The 23557-nt window shown below is 53.6% G+C and overlaps 1 protein-coding gene and 1 long non-coding RNA gene across 2 annotated transcripts in view; one reads left to right on the top strand and one right to left on the bottom strand.

The window, feature by feature from the left end:
* LOC122364930 (tripartite motif-containing protein 2-like) overlaps positions 1-23557 on the top strand; it is an 88888-nt gene that overhangs the window by 12648 nt on the left and 52683 nt on the right. Inside the window, exons 4-9 of the mRNA XM_043335744.1 lie at positions 7647-7751; positions 8447-8582; positions 9671-9828; positions 19643-19829; positions 21016-21208; positions 22840-23485. Coding sequence (XP_043191679.1) covers positions 7647-7751; positions 8447-8582; positions 9671-9828; positions 19643-19829; positions 21016-21208; positions 22840-23485 — 1425 coding nt within the window. The remainder of the gene's footprint in view (positions 1-7646; positions 7752-8446; positions 8583-9670; positions 9829-19642; positions 19830-21015; positions 21209-22839; positions 23486-23557) is intronic.
* On the bottom strand, positions 10146-11210 carry LOC122365037. The gene is made up of 2 exons (XR_006253661.1): positions 10369-11210; positions 10146-10197 (listed from the first exon to the last, which is right to left on the bottom strand). It is a non-coding gene; the product is annotated as an uncharacterized LOC122365037 (long non-coding RNA).

The following is a 23557-nucleotide window of genomic DNA, read 5'->3' as shown; positions in this document are numbered from 1 at the left end:
AATCTATACACTCCACTGATAAATAAAAGGTTCCGAAACTCGCAGCAATCTTTGATCTTCGCAGCATCCAGATATCTCGTAAAATGACTGCAGCAGAGACTTCAGGGCCCACGATGTTTGTGATTCAGAGTTCGTCACCATTGGGTGTTAACCCTGGTATCACACAGCACAAACTGCTTGATAACACCGTAGAAATCAGAGCTCCGCCTTCGCGGTTGGACTGCCTCGGCCGCCTCTTGTCCAATGTAGCGGCACGACCAGCGATTGCTGGAAACGGCCTTCCTGGTCCGTGTATACAGAGCCTATCGCGCGGCGCGGACGCTTCCAAGCGAGCCGACGCCGGTCGGTCGCCGCGGGGGAACAGGGCGTCGGGGCTCTGTCTGACGCCACAGTTCGGCCGCCGCTGCTGGTGACATTACACTGCAGTCAGGGCGCGGGGGCGGTGTGCTGTGACAGTCCCCGGCTCTGTCACTGACGTGGAGGGTCCGCAGTGGCCGCTGGGCCACACACCGGGCCAGTCGCGGCCTGTCGCCGGCTGACAGAGTGGGACACTGACGAAGACCGAGTGATTGTGTGACTGTGTGACTCGAGCGGTCTGGCGGTGTGACCCGCGATGACCTCTGTCCCACCTGTGGATACAGCCAGCGGGGGGCAGGTGAGTGACCTCAGCGTGCACCCAGACTCGACCCCCGCCGGATCCGAGCCGGACCCCAGCTGGATCCCGCTGGTCGGCCTCCTTTGTCCCCATGCCTCATGCATCAATCGGGACTGGCGCTGATCCCAGCTCAGCGCTCGCTGCGCGCCCATGGACTGACGGTCAGTACCCATATACCAGCGCGGCGCGGAGGCCATCCGTCTAACTTGGACCGGGTCTCGGCATGCGGTACCGTCCCACACATACACACGTCACCCGTCTCTGTCGCCGTCTCCTCTACGGCACGCTCTGAATGACGCGCGGTACGCACTACGCACATCAAGCGCGTGGTGCAGCGGGAGGTGCAACGTGCACGAGATACAGCGATAGCGACCTGGGAGGTGTCGGCAAGGAGTCACTAACCTCAGTGGATTGCCAGTCGCGCCTTGTTCGAGATGGAATATCAATCGAAGTGGCCTACACAAGATGCCTTTTCCATAAAGCAATATGCGTTCACAATGCGATCGTCCTCGTCCTCCATTCGAAGTCGTTTCACCGTTGTGACATTGATATCTTCGACACGCCGTTGCTTAGAAGCTACAGCGATAGCCATAAGATGGCTCATTTGAATACGAACAGCTCCGGCGGCGGGCGCAGTAGCAGTCTACAACTCATTGAGAGATGGTCATCTGGCTACGGCGAATAGACCGACAGCGCGTCTATTTGTCAAGCGCATTACCACGTCACTCGGCTCAGACTCTTCTCACTGATGCAACGTGCGCTAAAATTGCAGCAGCCTGTTACTCCGACTCTACAGTGCCAAATTAAACATGCTCGACGAGCCCCGGACTGCGTGCTACCTCGCGCATATAATTCTTATACCCGCGTAGGCATTAATCTTCTTAATTCTTCCATGCGTACCAATCCTTTTACATATGCTGGCCGCGCGCGACCTGCCCTAAGGGCCGGTGCAGACCACATTCCTCAACCATATTCGCGTCGCTGACCGTCGGCGGCGTCCCTCGGGGTCTGGCACCGCCGCCGTCCTCCGCTACTGCTGCCATCAGCAGCACCTCGCTCCTTCACCGCCCCTGGCGCAACCCAGCGCGGCCCGCCGCCGCTCGGCGTGGCCCAGCTCGGCTCGGCTCCGTGCAGCTATAAAAGGCCCGAATTCAGCCCGGCATGGTCCGGGCCTCTCGCTGGGACTACGGCGCGACGAATACGAAGTGCGCTGCCGTCTGCGAACGATGCATCACGCGGCGAACGCGTCGCAGCGGCGGCAACCGCGGCCGGTAGCGCTATATAGAAGGCCGCGTGATGGTCATGTTCTTTGAGAGTTGATTGAGAGCCGAGAGGGCGTGACTTTGGGTTGGAGGTTGATTAGATAAGGGCAAAAAGGGATCTGCTTATCTGCTGTTTTCATGTCACCGAATAGAATCCCTAGCATCCGAACAATTTATTCTGATCCGATCGCCATCAACGTTCTTTTCTTTATATTAATGACGACACCAGCACATTTCATATGCCAGCACATTTGTTTCATATGATTAATATACACGGATATTTGGCTACGGCCACGAGGGTCTCAGTCAGTTTTCCCGCTTTTCTAACATTGATTTTTAGTGGTGTAATTATATTCCTGCCGCTAGATGGCACCAGTGATCAACGCCTGAAGTTAGGCTGTCCCGCAAGACATTACAATATTGCGCCTTACGCACATACACATGTCCGCATGGTGCGGTGGTGTGCGGCTCGGGCGAAGTGATAATGAATGAAGTTTATAGTGAATATACAAACGTCAAATGATTGCTCAACTTCTATCAATTGGTTTACTCGCGAATCGCCCGCTTTACTTAACAATGCGCTTTCTTTTCGTATTCCATCCAAGAAAGCTGTTGAGCCTTGAACGATATCTAACAAAGCAGCTCGCCACTGTGATTTTCTTGATGTACTGCCCGTCAGGCGTGTTTGGCTTTGTGTCTGTTGTTGCTCTGACTACTAGAGGAGATGTAAGTCTTTTCTCTTGATCAGACAGTGTTAATACGGGCCAATTGGGCTCTTCAACACCGAAGGTCGCTATAGGACTTATGGGGTGGGACGTTGCGTGTCAGCACCAATGACCGTGCGTTTGTTGGTTGTCCTTGTCACGCACTGACAATGGCCACAGGCGCTTCCGTCATCATTTTGTTCATTAGGACTCTCGGAAACAGACAGGCCCGGCCACAGCCCTCACCGCGGGAAGCGATACGACCTTGGTTTATGCAGTCGCGGCGTTGGAACTCGAAAGACACGGTGTGGATCGCAGTGTTGTTGATAAAAGACGGTTCGCTAAAACAATCTGCCAAAACACGCCCGACGTGCTTCCTGCATGCTACGGAAATTCACCCAATGCCATGTGAAATAAACTCAGCCTCGCCTACCGTTTCCCATTTGTTTCTTTCTAAGAACCGTGTCCATGTCGTTCCGCTCTGTGTTTCACCTCACGGGCACTGTCGCGTCCCCCTGTCACCACCAGTTCAGAAGGTCACCGTCACCGTCACCGGTCTGGCGGCATGTCCACTGTCACTGCGACCTTCTGACCCCAGAGGTCACAGGGCGAGGGATGGGGCGGGGCGGGGGAGGGGCGGAAAGGCGGCCGGGCATCGGACGGGAAGGGGGCTCGTGACGTGTAGCAATGGACGTCAATTGTCGGTTGTTCCGGTGGTCTGGAGCTCGGCAGAACAGATGGCGGTGACGCCACTGCGGATCACATTGCCGGAACGCTGTCGGTACGCTGGTCATAGGGACACGTCAGTGGGGGGTCGCCCCCACTCGTCTGTGGGTGACGGTTCGAGGAGCAGCACTCGAGATGACCTACAATGCAGACTGCAGAGGTCAAGGGGCGGGGTAGGCTGCCGCCACTGCCACCACCGTCGGCTAGGCGCCGGTGAGGCGGCGGGATTGGTCACTTTAGCATCAGCCTTTCGACCACGACTGGCGGCCACTATACGATTGAGTTGCTCACTGCTCTCTGTCCTGTTGACCAGGACAGGACCCCCGACTGCGGTCCACCAGCTCACGCCGAGTGTCGTGAGTTTGTTTTGACGCGCCGCGTGCAGGGGAGTCTGGCTGACCGAGTGGGTGCGGGTGGCGTGCTCCTCTCATCTGGCTGAGGGTGCCGGACCGGGTGAGTCACTGCTCTACCGTCATCGCTCAGAGTCAGACTCTCAGGGCCGGGACGTCGAGTGAGGCCTGTGTGGCGCCCTCGGTGCGTGTTTTCGCGGACGTCGGTGGTGGTTGGGCTGCCGGACCGGCTGGTACGAATTAGGGCTGTCTGTTTATGCAGCGCCCTCATTGCAAACTGGGCTCTCCAGGTCGACCTTGCTTGTCGGGGTCAATCAGTTTCCCCGACACGGCGCTGATCTGCGGGTTAATTGGTCCCATGTGAACTGGAGTGAGACGCCAATCCAAACGGACATTAGACGTCACTGGCGGTCGCAGCCGTTAGCCAAAGGGGGGGGGGGCAAAGTCAAACCCGCGGAACATAACATTTATCCGTCAACCGGGGGGGGGGGTGATCGGCTAACTTTTTACGTTGTGTAGCAAAGTCGACGCCACAAAGTGCCGCGCAGTTGGCATTTCTTATGCTACATCCATCTCATTCTTGCGTACAATTTTTGTACTTAGTTTAACCAAAATAAACACTTCCATTTACCGTCCCACGGTGTGTTCACCGGTCGGGCCGCCGCACCGTGGCGACAGATAGGTGCAGCATATAAAACCAAGAGAGCATTTTTAGACTATGGCATTTACCCATGACATAGTTGTGTGGCTGCGGGAGAGAGTAGGTACACCGACCTCTAGAGACCCCCCACAGGTTCCTGACTTTCAAATTTGGCATCTGAGGGCCGCGCGCAGACTCATGCGGGGCTTTGCAACGGCTCTATTGGGGCTCACTCAACCTGCCTAATCCTCAACTGCCAAAAAGACTGTCCCTGGGCCCTGGATACTTCATCGGTCTCTGTCAGCCAAGGACCCACACCAGCTCATGGGGGCCCCGGCGCCGAAATATGAGGGAATCTGCGCGGAACCATCGGGACACGTTAGGCTCTGCAGGAGTTTGCGTGAGTCCTCAGAACTTCAGAAGTCCACCCCTGTATGTTTTCACTTGAGGCCAGTTTAAGGCCCTCAGAGACTAGTACAGGGCCTGCAAAGGCCAGTAGGTTGAGACCATCAGAGACCGAGTTGGGCCCTCAGAGGCTAATGTGGGTCCTTAAGGCCGACATGGGGCCCTCAGAGGTCAGCGTATGCTCTTAAAAGACCGGCATGGGCCGGCGTTGGACCCAGAGGCCAGTAAAGGGCCCTCAAAGGCCAAGATGGGCCATCAGAGGCCGGTACGGGCCCTTAGAGGCCGGCATCGGGTCTTCAACAGCCAGTGCGGGCCCTCATAGGCGCCTAAAGGTTAGTTTTGGGACCCCAGATACAGAGATAAGGCCACCAGAGACCGGTGTGAGGCCCTCAGACGCCGGTTGGGGCCCCTGATACCGGTTTAGGGGCCCTGAGAGGCCAGTGGCCGAGGGCCATCAGAGGTCGATCTGGGCTCTTAGCGGTCAATGTGGGCACTTGACCACCACTGAAGGGCCCTCAGAGTTCAGTGTAGGACGCTCAAAGACCGGTGTGGGAGCTATTAGGTAACAGCTGGGCGTGGGTTTCTTGAGCCTCGTCACAATCGGATAACGGCCAGGGCCCCATACGCTCATGGGGGCCCAACGGTTGTTTGGGAGGGGGAAATGATATGATGCCCCCTTACTTGCCTTTGGGGGGATGGCCCTGATGCCCCCCACCTCCGCACAGCACCAACCCATGAGGTCATACTTAAGTGTCGTAGAACCACGCTCATTTGGCAGGAGGATCTCATGCCAGCCAATGCTGTGGTTATGAGAGCCTCAAGTAAACCCACGCCGATATTCCACATAAGTTAGAGTACCTAATACCTATATCTCACATCCGGCCATACTTGTGAACCGGTGCCAGCGACACTGACCGCCAAATTGACGGAATGTGAAACTGAGCCCATTCATGAGTGAAATTTACTTCCTTTGCTGGTGCAAGAAAGACCTTTCATTAAACAAGAAAATGAAACGTACAAAAAGTTTTTGTAGGACTTTTGTTCGATCTGAAAAGGTGGGGCCAAAAGATAGTATGGCCCCACCTTTCAGCACCAAAGGGGGGGGGGGGCATGGCCCCCGTGGCCCCCCCCCCTGGGACCGCCTATGTTAGACGTCATTTGTGTTTGCGGTTTCCAGATCTGCCCCAGGGCTCAAATTATCCGTGAAGCGTTGGCTCACTCACTGATGTGTATTGCGGCACAGCATCATGGACCAACAATGGTGTAGTTACAGTGTATATCGCACAGCCATAGACCCCTGTATGCCGGATACAGGTGTCTTTGGCACAGCATACACGTAGCTTAATCCTGTTTGCGTCCAGCCTGTGCGCAACATATGACGACACGTATCTGGCTATGTAAGTTTTTTGAAATGATTTATGCAAACACAGTTGAGAGACGATCCAGCGTGGACAAATAAACCTCGGCTAATTAATGTACCAATTAACCCTCGCCGGACCTATTGGTTTTCTACATACGCGCCGGCCGAGGGGGGGGGGGGGGCGGGTACGACCCCCTCGTCGTTTCGCCCCTGGTGGAGCTAGCGCGTCGCGGAAAAAACGAGCGTGTGTGCCGTTACGAGACGCAGAGATTGGTACCCGATTTTAAGGTCCTAGGTCAACCGGTGACCTCTGAGGTCAGGTCAAGTGCCCCAAGGTACGGTTCAGTTTTTGGTGAATAACTTCGCAAAAAACGGCCGCAGAGCGCTGATTTTGGCAGCATCGTGTTCGCCTCGCTCAGGCGCGTCGAATGATATACTTTTTGTCCGGGTCAGGTCAACTTGGGGTGTTGACCTCAGGTCAAGGTCAGGTCAGCACCCCCAGGTCACGAAGTTGGTCGAAAGAGGTCATGTCGCATATCATTCGATTCGGCAGGCCTTCCTGAGTCCATTGGTGGCTTTCCCGACTCGCTAGCTCAATTTCATCAAGAGTTATTGACGAAAAACTAATATGACCTTGATGACGTCATAAATGACGTCACGCAAGGTCAACATTGCAAAAGTGACGCATCTAACCTTGCAAGGAGTGCACCAAATCACGATTCTCTGTGCTTGAGATAGTTAGAGATCGTTCCCGGCGCCAGAATAGCAGTTTTTATTTTTCCCCATTGACTTTTAATGGTGAGGTCACGAAAATGACCTGACCTCATATGACCTTTAGGAAAAATCCGAGATATACAAGTTGTGGGACTCATAATGGATACTAGATCCTGCAAGTTTCATTTCCCTGTGACATCTCCTCTGGCAGTGAGGGCGTTGCGAAGTTGCGACATCTGAAGACCGTGCAGAGGTTCACTTATGACGTCATAGGTCAGTGACCTGACCTGACCCAAAAATGCGGTTGGTGTCAAAAGATCGGGCTTGGATCAAAGGTCAGGTATGCCAAGTTTCAGCTCTCTATCGCCAGCGTGTTCGGAGCTATCGCGAAAAAACCCTATGGGGGGGGGGCGGCACCCGCCCCCCCCCCTCGGCCGGCGAGGGTTAAAGAACTTAGGCTCAGGATAAATGGAGGAGCCTACGTCGCCTGCATTTGAACATTTCGACTTCGTTAGACACGGCATATGATGAGCGATATCATATTTTCTTGTAAATAAACATGCTCACATATTAAGTTTGCGGCTGGCTCACTAAGTCATCCCTTATGATAAACAAAATCTTACATTTGGGAATGGGTCCTGTTCGGTCCTGGCCGTCCCGTTAAATCGTCTATAGATTTTTGGACTTTGCTAAGCTGCATTTTCGCATGCATTTTCGTATATAATGAAACCATTGACCAACCGCGGCGAATGCACGCCTCTGACCTCAGCCGTATATCGAACACCCTGATGTCCACTGACTGACAAGTAACCACCTTCTTTCTCCACCAGGTATCGGGTCTCCAGACGAACCGCCTGCTGGCCGTGGAACCGGACTCGTGTACCGCCTGCGCCGGTACCGGTACCTGTCCCACCTGCGTGGCGGTGGCTGCTGAGGTACGCAGTACGCACGGGTACCGAAGGTGTCCTTGCTTGGTATAATCTTGTTCGTGTTTCGTTTGTTGCAGTCGGTTAGTCTGAACGGCTTTGTCGAACTATATCGGTGTGCGTCGTCTTGCTGCACATGGTACTTCGATGTTTAGACCAGGCGATGTATGTTACCATACACGTCATATTTGTCATGGCGACCCCGTTGTGGATATAATATAAACACCAGACCCCTCACATAACTTCTCAGAAATCCGATGTATCACTCGATAATTTGTTTGTGTAGCTACACGCTGCAACTTAGGCGCAACATGCTGCCTTGATTTGCATAACGTTTGGTAGTCAGAACTGTTTGTAAGCTCAGCTGTGCGCGAATCGAATCGACACGTGGCTTGATTTCGGCACCGTTTCGGCGAGCCGACGATAGCCCGTCTGATCACCGTCGGCACGTGTCAATGGCGGGTGACAGGCTATGCAAACACCGCCGAGATACCGACAGGCCTCTCTGCAAACAATGCTATCCGGATGGATTCCGAACATTTTCTCCGAAGGAGGCACCGCGGCTCCTTCTGCGATATCCGGTCACGAACTGATTGCGCTGATGTATTCGTCATGCTGACATCTGACCCACGCTTGCTATGCTGCTATCTGGACGTGTGCCTTATGACTTCATTATACGCTCTCACTGTGCCCCCGTTCCTCAGGAGTCACGGGACCCGGCGAAGGAGAGCAGCGACTCCGACTCTGACTCTGGCAGTGAGTCGGAGTCGGATGTCACTCAGGACTCCTCCGGACGACAGCGAGGTGCCGACTGGCAGCTCTACTGCTCTAATCATGCTGGTGAGGAGCGAGCTGGAGCTTGATTCACGCTCTTTGTTGCTGACTGTTGCGTGCTTCCAGGTCACGAACACCCGTTCGATTACTAATGTTTCCCGGTAGCCCGTCGCCGTCGCTGCTGTCGCTGCGTGGACCCGTCGGTCGGACTGTCGGTCCGTCGGTCCTTGTTCCGTTGGTCAATCGGTTCGCGGATCCGTCGGTCTGTCGTTTCCCTGTTCCTTCCGTCGGTCGACCCGTCGGCCACGACGCCGATTCGTCGGTCTGCTAGTCTGTCGGTTCGTCGATGCGACAGACCGTTGGTCAATCGGTTCGCGGATCCGTCGGTCGTCATGTCCATTAGTGACACGCAGGCAGCGCGCGGCCGTACGACAGTCGTACTGACTCCCCTCCCCTCCCGCTCGGTCGCCCAGTCGGTCGGTCGGTCGGTCGGTCGGTCGATAGATATCGGGTCCAGTGGTCGGCGTCGGCAGGTCGCTTCGTCTAGCCCTGCTCGGCGCCGGACGGTCGGTCGGGGCGGGGTCACCCAGCCTGCGCGCTGTGACGGCCCGTCACGAGACGGCACGGAACCGTCACGACGCGACGGACGCTGCCCGGCGCTGAATGGGGCGTTTTTACGTGTGCGGTATCCTCTAGGGTTCTCACCGCGAACAGACACAGTGCCGCCTTTGTTTTGCTCTGTTCCGGTATGACAAAGGGAACAAAGAACGGCGCTCTGCAATCTTTTTAGTGTTATGAGAGATAAATGCGCTGGGGTCTGGGAATAGGGTGGCTTTTGTTCTTCGATATAATTGTATTGTACAGTTTTACGGTGCAAATAATTTGTCCAGCTCGTCTCTTTAGTGTTTACTGTTTATGCAGTGTTTTTATGCAAAAAGCAACACATTCTTGGCATAAAAGTATTGTGCCTTTGGCTGCATCTAAAACTTTGATGATCAATAACAGGGCATCGTAATTTTAACTGTCGATACCCTTGCTCCGACTGCCTTGAAGATATTTCCATCGCAACATGCCAAGTCTTCAGCTCATGATGCAATCGTATGCTAACCCAACCAACCCTGCCACCTGACAGAACCCCGGTCTGTGTCCGACAGGTCAAACGCTGCGCTTCTTCTGCCGAGACTGTGAGACGGCCGTGTGCGCCAGCTGCACCGATATCCTGCACGCGCAACACAGCACGTGCAGGCTATCGGAGACGGGAGCCGAGCAGAGGCAGGCGCTGCTGGCGCTGAGACAGCGGGTCAGCAGTCAGGTCAGTGTCGGAGGGAGTGGTAGAGAGGTCAGGTCAGTGTCAGAGCCGAGAGCTGTGGCCGGGTCGCTGTCGGAGACGCCGAGCAGGTACTTACAGGCGCTGCTGGTGCAGTTTAGAGACAGCGGTTTAGCAGTCAGATCAGTGTCTGAGATAGTAGGCTACAGGTCAGGTCACTGTCGGAGACGGAAGCCGAGGTCAGGTCAGTATAAGAGACAAAAGGTAAGAGGTCAGGCCAGTCCGGCAGACATTGTATCAGCGAGGTCAGGTAGTCTAAAAGAGGGAATGTACAGTGTAGCAGCATGTGGATAGGACATCAGTTTTCCTTTTCATTCAGTATATTCATCCAGTTCCGCAATGCCACGTAAAAAACTGAAAAGACACAACACGGTATTATAACCCTCGTTTCCTCAACATTCCTGCGCCACATTCGCAACCAACTGATAACTGACTATAATATCTGACTAGAATGTTTTTGTTCGCACTTCAACATGACAAACTTAGGCAAAAATATCATCTAATCATAAACAAAAGCATACATACCAAAATATTAAAGAAAATACATTACTCACTCCGTCCCATGTCCCTCGGCTCGCTTTTCGTTCAAAACAATAACATTTCTTGCGCAGATGCGGCAAAAAACAGGGCCCACGCGGGCCACGCTGGTTGTCACCTAAACCACTGCAGTAAATTGATGCCAGCGGGAACATGGCTCCCCAAAATTCAACAGAATTTTCTCTTCGGATAACACTAACAGATACGTCGATTACACGAACAAGCATGTGACCATGAAACAGAAGTTGTTCCAAGGATCAAGTCCTTACAGACTACGGTCTCAATGCATCTTACACTTCTCACTGCTGCCCTTTTACGGCATGTGGACCGCTAATCCTACGCCAAGCACCTCTAGTTCGTCGTCCGCTCACTAAGCGTTCAGAGGCTCCCCGACCGGGAATCTCCGTCGTGCGCCCTCATGATCATGACCAGACGATGCACTGGCCTGTCGTATTCGGCTGCGCCGATCCGCACTCGCACCTTACGCACCAAGTCATCCGCACTCGGGTACGTGGTCACTATACGTCCCAGATGCCACTGAGAGCGCGGAAGACTGTCATCGGCCACGGCGACGAGGTCGTCGACCTTCATGTTAGGCTCCTTGTCGATCCATCTCCGTCGCTCCTGCATAGTGGGGACGTACTCGTGCTGCCATCGCGACCAGAATACGTCCGCCAGATGTTGTACGCGCCGCCATCTTCGTCGGGCGTAGACGTCTTCACGGCAGAAGACACCAGGTGGAGGAAGAAGGACCTTGGATTTACATGTGAGTAGCTGTGCTGGAGTGATAGGTTCTACGCTATCAGTGTTAGTCATGCTACAAACAGGAATGGGCCGACTATTGACGACGTTCTCGGCTTCCGCGACAAACGTCCGGAACAGCTCGTCGTCCAGATGATGACTGTGTCCGTCCAGGATACTAGTCAATGCTGTTCTTGTCGACCTGATGAGCCTTTCCCATGAGCCGCCCATGTGGCTCGCGTACGGGACGTTGAAGGAAAACTCAACGAAATCACATTGATCCTTCAGCAGCTCTCGCCTGATCTTCCCCTTCTCCATCTCCATCATGGCTGCTTCCAATGTGCTTTTGCCGCCAATGAAGTTTGTGCCGTTATCACAGAACAGCTTTCTCACAGGGCCACGGCGACACACAAATCGTCTATATGCGTTCAGAAAGGCGTCTGCTGTCATGCTGTTGACAGTTTCCAGGTGGATCCCACGACAACTCAGGCAAGTGAAGAGCAGTATCCACCGTTTGACTTCGCTTCTTCGCTCCTTTACGAAGAATGGGCCAAACGCATCCACTCCACTGTTTTCAAAAGGTTCCGTCGCCTCCAAACGCTCCATAGGCAGGTCTCCCATCTTCTGAGTGCAGGGATTTCCACGTAACCTCTTGCACTTCACGCAGCTGAGGATGATCCTCACAACTGCCGATCTTCCCTGCACGATCCAGAAACCTCTTTGTCTGACTTCATTCAAAGTCATCTCTCTTCCACTGTGGTGCGTTCGTTCATGACACTTACGAACAATCAGGTCTGTAATGTGTCCTCGTTTCGGTAGTATGATCGGGTGAGCTAGCTCCATTGATAAGCTGCTCTTTCGAGCACGTCCTCCTACTCGAAGTAGCCCATCCTGATCCACAAAAGGATCTAGTCCTCGCAGGCTGCCAACGGTTCTCTTTCTTCTGGGGTCACCAGATCGCTCTCCATCAGATGAAAGGGCAGCCACGTCCTCATTGAAGTCTTCTTTCTGGACCTGTCGAAGGATCAACTTTTCTGCGTTCAGCAGATCTTCAGCACACAAGCCTTCCTCGGGTTCATCTCCTTCTGGCTTCGTCGTCTTCGATTTGATCCGATGTCGGAGACGTCTCACAAACTTGATGCAGAGGGCAACAGCTCTACGAGCTCTGAACCAATCAGAGAAGTACAGCAGCCGCTCCCTCAGACTCGCAAACTGTTGTGCAACGGAAGCAGCAGTTGCAAGCGTCGTCATCTTCTTTACCTCTGGGTCGTCATCAGGGACTTCAAACGTACTAGGCGTCCTCTCCTCGTCCTGTTTCCTAAGGAACTCGGGTCCCTTCCACCAGATGTCGTTCTTCTTCAGGTCAGAAGCCCTCTGGCCGCGGGAAGCGTAGTCAGCTGGATTGACTTCAGAGGATACGAATCCCCACTGATCAGGTGATGTGTACTGGCGAATTTGCTGTACACGATTCGCCACGAATACGTGGAAACGTTTGTCTTCGTTTCCGATATAACCCAATACTACCTTGCTGTCACACCAGAAGTATTCTCTCAGGTTCGGAATATTCAGCTCTTGCTTCAGGAACTGGCTGGTTTTTGTCGAAAGAAGTGCCGCTGCCAGCTCCAACCTTGGAACAGTCGTCACGCGTTTCGGCGTTACTCTGGCTTTCCCCAGCACCAGTGACGAATAGAGCTGTCCATCGGTAGTCTTCATTCGCAGATAGCTGCAGGCCCCGAGCCCCTCTAGGCTGGCGTCTGAGAAGTTGTGCAGCTCGTAGGACTCCACCAGACATGAGGATGGAACGTAGCACCTGGGCACTGCAAAATTGGAGAGTGTAGCCAGGTCTGCTTTCCAATCAAGCCAGCACTCTTCATGTACCGGCTCATCCCATCCACCGCCATCACAACAGAGTCGCTTCAGTATCTGCTTTCCCTGCAACGTGAAGGGACACACCAACCCCAGGGGGTCGTATAGGGAACTGACGGTAGACAAAATCCCTCGTCGAGTCACTGGTTTGTCGGGCAGGTCTCCTGTCAAAAGGAGCGTGTCATCTTGAATGTTCCATGAAAGTCCAAGAGCCTGTTCCACTGGTTTGTACTCGTCCACGACGTCCTTGTTCTGAAGATTCTTCGATCGATTTTCTTCGGGGATGCTGGCGATGACATCCGGCTCGTTCGAGGTGAATTGGTGCAACTGGAAACCACCTTTGGAACACAAAATTGTTGCGCTTTCAGCCAGGTCACACGCCGACGTCTTGTCCGGAGTTGATATCAATCCGTCGTCCACATAGAAATCGTGGCGCACGAAGGCTGCAGCTTCTGGGCCACACTCTTCTTCATAGAGCTCAGCTGTCTTATTCAGCGCGAACATCGCACAAGACGGGGATGATGTTGCCCCGAACAGATGCGTAGTCATTCTGAACTCTGTCGGTTCTTCCTGCAGGTTTCCATCCTTCCACCACAGAAAGCGTAGCAGGTTTCGATGTTCTTGGTTCACTTTCACTTGGTTAAACATCCCTCTGATGTCACAAGTGAGAGCCACCGGGAGCTTACGGAATCGAGTCAAGATGCCGCAGAGGTTATTGGCCATGTCCGGTCCCTGCATGAGCTCACTGTTTAGGCTCCGTCCATCGAATTCACAGCTGCAGTCAAAGACCACCCTGATCTTTTGTTTGCGAGGGTGACGGACCCCATGGTGCGGCAGGTACCACACTCCATTGCTGCCGGCTCCACCAAGTTCCTCTTCAGGCACAGGCTCAGCGACTCCGGTCTCCAGCATTTCTGTCATGAACGTGTTGTATTCTGCCTGAAATCCTGGATCCCTTTCAAATCTCTTCTTCAACCCTTGCAGCCTTTGCATTGCAAGTTTCTTATTGTCTGGCAGCACAACCTCTGGGTCCTTCAGTGGAAGTGGCGCTTCCATGTGACCATCTTCTGTGGCGTGCATCTGCGTCTCCATTAGATCCACAAATCTCTTGTCTTGTTGTGAGATCTTCCTCTCTTGAGGTTGGTCCTGAAACCCTGTCTCCAACATTTCAATCAAATGTGACGGCCCAACTTCCCTCGCTCGGGTCCTCAGCGTGAAGTGACACTGCCTACTCGCCGCACCATCGCACGATGCAAAACAGCACGTTCTGTTGCCGCGAGCGAGGCCAACGACACCCCAGCCCATCGCTGTGCGGACTGCCCACGGTGCGTTGTCGTCTCCTGTCAAGATGTCCTGAGGCTTGATGGCCCTGCTGCAGTTCAAGCCAATAAGTAGACCAATCGCCGCCTCCGGGTAGTAGGGAGGCAAACTCTCAGCTACTTCTCTCAGATGAGACCAGTTTGCTGCTGTCTCACGCCTTGGGATCAGTTGTCGATCTACAGGCATGTCTTCACGCGTGTACGTTGTGGGGAGGCTGATCTCACTGCTGGAGTCCAGCGCTTCGATGACCAGTCCCGTCACTGCTTTCGCCTTCACCTCGGTTTTCCCAGTAATCGTACTCAATTCCAGAGAGGTTTCCACTCCGGGTGCTTTGATCTTGTCGCAGACGCTCTCAGTTATGAACGTCCCATCAGACTGTGGATCCAGAATGGCGTAAACCATTTCCTTGTGCTCCGGTGTTGTCCGGTGATGGACCAGTACAGGCACGATCAGTGAATGAAAACATGGGGTTCCATCATCTGCATCGCTGGGCGGTGATCTGATTTCAGTTTTCAATGTTGTAGCCGTTTGTGTTTCGACTGACACCGAGCGTCCGGGAGTCCCTCTTGATGACCTGAAATCATCATCATGTAGGAGTGTCGGGTGAGCACCGTGGCACTTTCCACATTCTCTTCTCCTCTTGCACTCCTTCCAGATGTGGCCTATACGCAGGCAGCCACGGCACACTCCATGCTTGCGAATCACAGCATGCTTCTCTGGCAGGGCCATCTTTGCGAAGACCTCACATGAGTCCAGTGGATGCCTCTCTACGCACAGGACACACTTCCACCTGTAGCTGTCAGGAGCTGATTGGCTACTGCTGGTTGCTTGGTAGCTGGGATCAGTTCTTCTGAAATTCCTGTCTGACTTCCTTTCAGCTACTGCACCAGTCGAAGAGGCGAATGCTCCAGCTCTGTCTCTTGTTTTCTTCAGTTTGTCTTGATCTGTCTCCAGCGATACTGGTCCACAGGCGACTCGAGCCTCTTTGGTCAAGAAGTTGACAAACACTTCTAAGCCTGGGTACTCTGACTTGTCACGTTCATAGATGTGCTCATCTACAACCCTCCTCCAGCGATCTACACTGGCGGATCCAGGGGGGGGCATTAGGGGCATATGCCCCCCCCGACAGGAGCCTGGGGAGGGCATTCAGTACAAGTATGCCCCCCCCCCGTTCAGACTTACACTTCTTACGCCTATAACGAGGAACTAAATAAAAATGGATTAGAAATCCTTCCTAGTAACTACTTTTGTGATCAGAGTCGTTTTAGTAGCCTCAATTTAGTTGTCATTGCTTTATTTTGTAAGTATGTTGCTTCTTAGTTCTTACCACAGGGGAGTCATGCCGCTTCAACACTTTTGACCGTATTGTCTAACGATGGCACTCATATTGCGCGAACCAGGTATCGGCCGCCGCCTATGCTTGAGAATAGGGACGGTTAGAATATGATTTACCTTTATCAGTATGGCCGCAGCCAGTGCAGCGTAACCGGGGGGGGGGGGGCACAAGGGGCGCGTGCCGCCTCATTAGATGCATGGTGCCCTATGGGCCCGAGAGGCCCTGCAGTGCCAATTGGCCGCTCAGGGTCCAAGCATGCCTTATTTCGACTGAGATAAGACCCGCAGGACTCGTGAGAGCACCTCACGGAGTCACGGCCTCCTGAGTCGCCACACATCACACATCTCCATAAGGGCCCCACTCCGGCTTCTGAGGGCCCTGTGATGACCTCTGAGTGACCTTGCTGACCCATTAAGCGTCAGCTCAGCTTTAATTAGGGTCCTGACCCATACCCGCATGGAACGGCTCCACACCAGTGCCTCTGAGGGCCCATAACGGCGCCTGTGAGGGTCTCACACTGGCGCCTTTGAGGGCCCAACACCGCCAATCTGAGGGACTAACACCAATATTTCTTAAGGCCCTACATCGGCGGCCGCTCTGAGGGCCCCACACTGGCGCCTCTGAAGGTCTTACACAGGCGCATCTGACGGCTACCTACCTGCAACTCTGTGGGCCCCACACTGGTGACTCTGAGGGCTCCCACGCCTGAGAGTACCACGCCGGTCTCCTGGATCCCACAGGGCTCCTGAAGGCCTCTGCTGGCCCTTGCTGGTCTCTTGAAGACCCCTTGCCCCCATGCATGTGTCTCTGAGGAGTGAGGACTCCCACAACGATGCCTTTGAAAGTCTTCACCGGCGACTGAGAGGGCACCACACAGACACGTCTGAGGGCCCTACACCGCCACCTCTGACACACCAGTGTCTCCTGAGGTCCCACATAGGCGACTCTGAGGGTCCCACACTGGCGCCTCTGGGGCCCCACACCAATGCCTCTGGCAGTCAGCCACCGGTAACACCGGTGACTCTGAGGGCCCCACCGGCGTCTGAGAGTACCATGCCGATCTCTAAGGACTCCACAGGGCTCCTGAAGATACTGCCGGCCCTCACTTGCCGGCCTGTGAAGGCCCATTGTTGGCATCATACGGCCCGTTACCGGCCTCTGAGGGCCCTTTGTCGGTCTCTGAGAGGTCCTACTGGGTTATTAAGCATTCGCATTTCGCACCAACCACTCCAAGGGCCCCACACACAGCCATCTGTGAATGGTGTGGGCTTAGCGCCACACCAGTGTCTGAGGCACCACAACGGCGTCCATGTGAGGGCCTCACACCAGCACCTTAGAGGGCCCACACCGGCTCCTTTGTGGTTCCTGCACCAGTGCCTCTGAGGGCCCCACACCACTGCCTCTGGGGAACCCACACCGATACCTTTGATGGTCCCACGCCAGTACCTCTTAAGGTTCCACACCGGCGACCCTGGGTCGGCTCTTTACCTACACCAGTCATTCTGAGGGCCCCACCGGCCCCACCAATTTTCGTCGATTTCTGGCGCTGCCCGGGTGTTTGTCCCAAAAGCCTCCTCCTCCTGGATCTGCCAATGGGGGTCAGGTGTCCTACCATTTCTGTTTTTTTTTGTTTTTTAGAAAAAAAACTCGTGTCAGGGCTATGACGAAAAATAAGTGGCCTAAATCCGATGAGAAAACAGGATTTGGGGGTACCCTAGGTTTGGCTCCGTGACCTGGTATGCCCCCCCCGCGCTGACACCCTGGATCCGCCAGTGGCGATCTACAAGATATCGTGGAAGTCTTTTCAGCAGCTGGGTAATATCATCGATGTTCCCAAGATTGTTGAGTCCTGGTACTGTCTGAGCTGCCACCAGACAACCTTCCAGGAAATCTGCCAGCTCACGAAGGGCCTTGCCATCTCCAGGCCGAACATGTGGCCAGCTGTGGAGCCGCTGCCTATAGGCATTTGCTGTGACAAAGTCGTTTCCATACCTTTCAATCAGTTTCTGCTTTGCCTTAGAGTAGGCATCCTCACTTCTCAACTGGAGAAGTCCTTGAATTGCACGTTTAGCACTTCCACCTGTGTAGGTTGCAAGATAGTGCAGTCTTTCTGTGCTCTCAGTAGTCCTTGACTCAATGTAACATTCAAATGACTTGAGCCACATTGCGAACTGCTCAACGTCACCCTTAAATACCTCAGGTTCAAGAACAGGCAGCTGGTTCTGTGACTTTGATATGATATGTGCCAGTCCTGTCAAAATTCCTTCGGCCTGAGCATTGCCATCTGAGTTCTTCTCTTGTGTTTTCACATGTGTCTTCACTTGTGTGTCCTTTTGATACTCATCTGGCTCATCTTCATTCAGAAGTTCTTGTTCAAACTTTTCGCTGATATCCTCTTGTGCGTTTTGAATGTCAAGCTGCACTTGTAACTCCAACTCCTTTTCTCTCAGCTCCAGATCCTGTCTTTCCTTCAGAAGTTCTTGTCTTTTCTTCACGGCCATCAGTTGCGCCTTCACTTCTGCCTTCTTTCTCTCATCCTGGAGACGCAGCATCATGAGGTTTGCTCTCATTGAACTTGATGTCGTACTAGCTCCTGCCACAGAACCTTCAAACTTTGTTTCATGATCAGTCAATGCAAGTTCCTTTTGCAAAGCATCCACACCCTCTTTCATCTTGTTCAACTCTACTCCTATTTCTGCATGTCTTGACAGATGCTCCTCCTTTCTTTCTGCAGGAAGCAGAGCTTGCAAATCGATAGCTGTTTGCATGAGCGTCACATATCCATGAAGCCACTGTCTCACCTTCTTTATCATTGTTTTGTGGAGAACTTCATCTGCCTTGACCCTTTCGGACACATCTTCTTCTAACAGTTCAGCTCCTGTCTTCTTCAATTCCTTTAGAAGAACATTATAGCTCTTCTCCTTGGTTTCTAACTGGTATGCAGCACCTTTCGGATTTAATGTGACCTTTCTCCCACTCCTTCTAGCGAGCAGTGCTGCACCACCCTCCTTCGATTCACCTTCCAGACCTTCCATCTTCTTACTTTCATCCATTTCAAAGCAGTTTCAAACAAAAAATAAAATAAAAGAAAAGTAAACACTACAGGTACAGGTTCATGGGTCGTTGGGTGAACTGAAATAATATGAGGCAAATAAAGTTCTACTCAGTGTATAGAATGTTAGTTCGGGTCATTTCACTACCTACAGGTTCAAGGAATTGGTCCCAACGTTCATCTAGTTTTGTTCGGATTGGGGGATTTTTTACTGTAGCAGCATGTGGATAGGACATCAGTTTTCCTTTTCATTCAGTATATTCATCCAGTTCCGCAATGCCACGTAAAAAACTGAAAAGACACAACACGGTATTATAACCCTCGTTTCCTCAACATTCCTGCGCCACATTCGCAACCAACTGATAACTGACTATAATATCTGACTAGAATGTTTTTGTTCGCACTTCAACATGACAAACTTAGGCAAAAATATCATCTAATCATAAACAAAAGCATACATACCAAAATATTAAAGAAAATACATTACTCACTCCGTCCCATGTCCCTCGGCTCGCTTTTCGTTCAAAACAATAACATTTCTTGCGCAGATGCGGCAAAAAACAGGGCCCACGCGGGCCACGCTGGTTGTCACCTAAACCACTGCAGTAAATTGATGCCAGCGGGAACATACAGCCTGAGGTCAGTCTCTTAGACGGAACCTAATATGTTAGATTAATCTCATCTGGGATACCACGGTTCGGTAAATGCCCGGTTTGCAATGTTTATCTGAAATTTTGCACCGTAGGGAGACCACGTCTATGTATGTCCTCTGTTGCACCGCCGTGTCCACATGTAACTCCCCTGTGTCCCAATGTTTCTCTAAGTATCATGTAATCTCGTGTCGTTTGGTGCTCTATGCAGCCCGGTGTAAGTCCCACGTCTCCGTGTTGCCCTGGTGCTCCACGTAACCTCCGTGTAACTTCTCTCTGTCCCCCTCTCCCCCTCAGATGGACGTGGAGCGGCGCCGTCGCGCGCTGCTCTCCGCCGCCGGCGGCCAGCTCCACCAGGCGCGCCTGCAGGCTGAACAGGACCTGCAGGCGTACTGCGACTCGCTGGTGCAGGCGGTCCACAGGCGGAAGGAGGCGCTCACCGGCCTGCTGGCGCAAATATACAGGGACAGAGTCAGTGATATAGGTGGGTACCGAACGAAACAGGGACTTAGCTGACGACGGAAATATGACTGACGACGTAAATGGTACGGCTTGTGCCGCTCCGCCCGGGTAGATAGGCTGACACTCATTACATCTTAGATAAACGGCCATTGCCTGCGGCACCTCTGACCTCTTACTCATCACAGAATGGATGCTTATAAGATCTTCCATTGCAGGATAGAGCTCTTCTTGAGCCCCACCGCACGGGACGGCAATGATTGAATCTTTCTATCTCGCTGCGGTACTTATCCGATCTTTCCATCACAGTAGGTACGGGCCCGATTGGAGCCTCCCATCACAGGACAGGTATTACACATAAACGCTCTCACAAAATCATCAAACGGCAGACCCTCCCTAATCCCATCACATGGCGAGGTTCGCTCCCCTGTGCATCCCTCGCTCATCCAAGGTCAGGGCTAGCCCTGCTGATATTCGTCGGAACATGTGGTATGTACATTCCACCGTGACGCTTCGTCGCCCATGCTGCACTGCCGCCGCCACTGTCCGACCGTGAACCAACCAACCGTCGAACCATGAACCGAGCGACCGTCCGACCGCCCGTCCGATCGTTTGACTCTCGACCATTGCACCGAATAACTGACCACTCGACCATCAGAACGACTGACCGACCGACCAACCGTCCCATGTCAGACCATCGGACTGACCAACCGACCTCGTTCCAATCAACCTACCAACCGACCAACCGTCCAACCGACCGTCTGTCCGTCCGTCCGTCCGTCCGACCGACCGACCTTGCGACTGGTGCTCATGTGCAGTGGACGGCAACAGTTCCGTTCTCGTTCGCTGACAAGTGTGCACTGTATGCACGCTGTTCAGTGCACAGTGGATGGCAGTGGTGTGAGGGAGCGTCCCAGGAGAACATGTTTGCAGGGGGAGGGTTGGCGTCGGTAACTGTGTGATTCACTGCGCTTAATCCGTGTATCCGTGCATTGCTATTGCTTCATCTTCTCGATCGCCGATGCGTTGTGTTGTGTACTTCTGTGGAGCCCCACGCATGTGCCTTAAACCCACAAGCCGGTAACCCAATGTTTGCCATATGCGCTCCTTATCTCACTTCCAGTATTTGTTCCCTCACACCTGCTGCGTTTATGTCTATAAGCGTTGTAGTACCCCAAACAGCCATTGACCTCTGCCTTTTCCCGGTGCAGAGCACCAGCTGGCCCGCCTGGACTCGTTCCTGACGGAGCTGGACTCCTGTGAGCGGCACATGGAGCGGGCGCTGGACGCTGGTACCGACACAGAGGTGCTGCTGCTCAACAAACAGGTCACCGTCCGGGTGGGCGGTCAGCAGCTGCTGCAGCAGCGACAGCAAGCCGACGCCGAACGCGCCGGGGAGCTGAGGTTAGTCAGGGCTAGACGAGGTCAGATGGGGTCAGATAGGTTCAGTCTGGGGAGCACGGAGTCAGGTGGGGCCTGTTCGGAGCCAAGCGAGACCAAACGAGAGCAGATAGGGTCAGAACAAATAAGGTAGGTCAGAATGATGCAGTGAGGGTCAAGGCAGTCGAACGTGGTCCAACAGCAGTGGCGATCACGCCGGGTAGCTAATGCCCGTCCTAAGGTCAACCAGAGGTCGAACGGGGCTAGACTAGGTCAGACTTCTAGAAGGTCAATCGGGGTCATGTGAGATCAGACTAGGGTCAGAAGTAGCTAGACGAGGTTAGACGTGATAGGACGAGGTCTAATAGACTCGGACAGAAAAAAACTTCCAGATGGTATTAAATAGGGATCGTGATGTGCCAAGAGGTCCCTAATGGGACGGACGGGGCCTTGGGGCCAGACTGGATCAAATAAGGATTTGAAATGACACATATGGCATACGAACCGGGCATTACTGAAGAACGGACAATAGCCAGGGCTAGATAAGGTCGGGTGGACTGATGGTTAACGGCAGGATCGTGCATGCATGGTCTTTACGGGTCTGACAGTGGGCCAGTGAGGTCAAAGATCGGACGGATTGAGATTTAAAGGTATAGGCTGACGGACAAACGATCATTAGGTCAAATGCAAATCAAGTATATAATTGATCAGGAGCAGTGAAGCAGCGAGAATGATTAGGGCCACTGGTGGTCAAAGATCTCAGGACTGATGATAATGGCAGCAAGTAACGCGACTATTTTGTGGTCACCAGGTTCTAAACGGGATAATTGGCAACCGTGGGTACGACGTGTGAACTCTCCAATTGATTAAATCCCGCTGTGAAATTGACAGCCTCAGCGCCGCCGTGACATCTTCATTCACTTGCCGGGACCGTTTTCTCTCAATGAGCCTGCAATCCGTGACGCTGTCAATGTCCGTGCCGACATTATGGCCGGCCTAAATCACGTATTTATGCCTCTCCATCACACTTAATTACGGGGATGGTCATACGGGACTCGTAAACACTGCTCTCGACACTGAGAGCTCGGTCAGAGAGTGGGCTGTAAAAGGGTGTGTGCAGACACGCTGGCTCACTAGGAGGGAAGGGCCGATGGTCGGAATGCTTGGAATAGACCCGGACTCGGCCTACTCAGTCGCCGTTCAGCGCTGGCGAGGTAGATTCCGATGTAGGATGAACTCGACTATCGTTACGTTTGGAGAGGTTTGCTCTACGGGATACTGATGTTGTCTGGCAGCTACTGAGTGTGTTAGAAATGTGAGGATGTGCTGAATAACGGAATATTCGTGCGGGAAACCCTGCTGGGTGCCAGGTGGCTAACCCTCAGCGCCCTCTGCTCGGTCGGCAGAAACTGCACTGGTACAAGCGCCACCTAGTGTGCTTCACGCGTCATCCTTTCATCGACGCTAAGGAAGTTGGATGTTTCTAGGTTCCAGTTGATCTAATATCTGAGCCACAGCTGCCTTTCATTACCTCCCGAACGCTGTCAGATGTGTCCCCTTTTTATCAGGCCTTACATCACCGTCGCAGCCTACTCAGTCATCCCATGTCGTTAGCTTTGTTCCTGACCTGACGCTGCCTCCCGTGTCTGCGGCAGGTTCGAGGCGTCCAACACGGACCGACTGGAGGCACAGTTGGCCTCCTTCGGCTCGTTCCGCGCCGGTCCCGAGCCTCCCGAGCCGGCGGCACTGGCACCTCAGTCGGAGACGGACGGCGGGGCCACTGGCCGGCCGCCGGGGGACCAGCTTCTGCTGGATATACCGGCGCGACTCAGTCACAGCGGCGGTCACAGTCCGAGCCAGACACACAGTCACAGTCCGAGCCAGTCACACAGTCACAGTCCTAGCCAGTCTCACAGTCACAGTCCGGGACAAACACACAGTCACAGTCCGGGCCAGTCTCACAGCCATAGTCCGGGACGAACACACAGTCACAGTCCGAGCCTGGCTCATAGGCAAAGTCCCAGCCAAATCCACGGCCCCAGTCCCAGTCAACTCCACAGGCACAGTCTCAGTCACGCCCCGGGCCAGCTCCACAGTCAAGGTCACAGTCCGGCACAGATCCACCGGCACAGCGTCAGTCACAGTCCGGGCCAGCTGCGTGTGCAGAGACACAGTCCCTCACAGGTCCACAGGCACAGTGTGAGTCACAGTCCGCAGCTCCACAGCCACAGTCCGAGTCAGAGTCACAGTCAGGGCTCGAGTCACAGCCCCAGCCCCGGACAGAGCAACGGTCACTGCCAGGTGGGTGACTCTGAGAACTAAACATAATTACTCCTTGATGATCGATGTAGGCCAAATAAACGATGTTGCATT

Source organism: Amphibalanus amphitrite, unplaced genomic scaffold (assembly GCF_019059575.1).
Source record: "Amphibalanus amphitrite isolate SeventyFive unplaced genomic scaffold, NRLGWU_Aamphi_draft 000028F_arrow, whole genome shotgun sequence".
NCBI classification, from domain to species: domain Eukaryota; kingdom Metazoa; phylum Arthropoda; class Thecostraca; order Balanomorpha; family Balanidae; genus Amphibalanus; species Amphibalanus amphitrite.
This window is presented reverse-complemented; position numbering and strand designations above follow the sequence as displayed.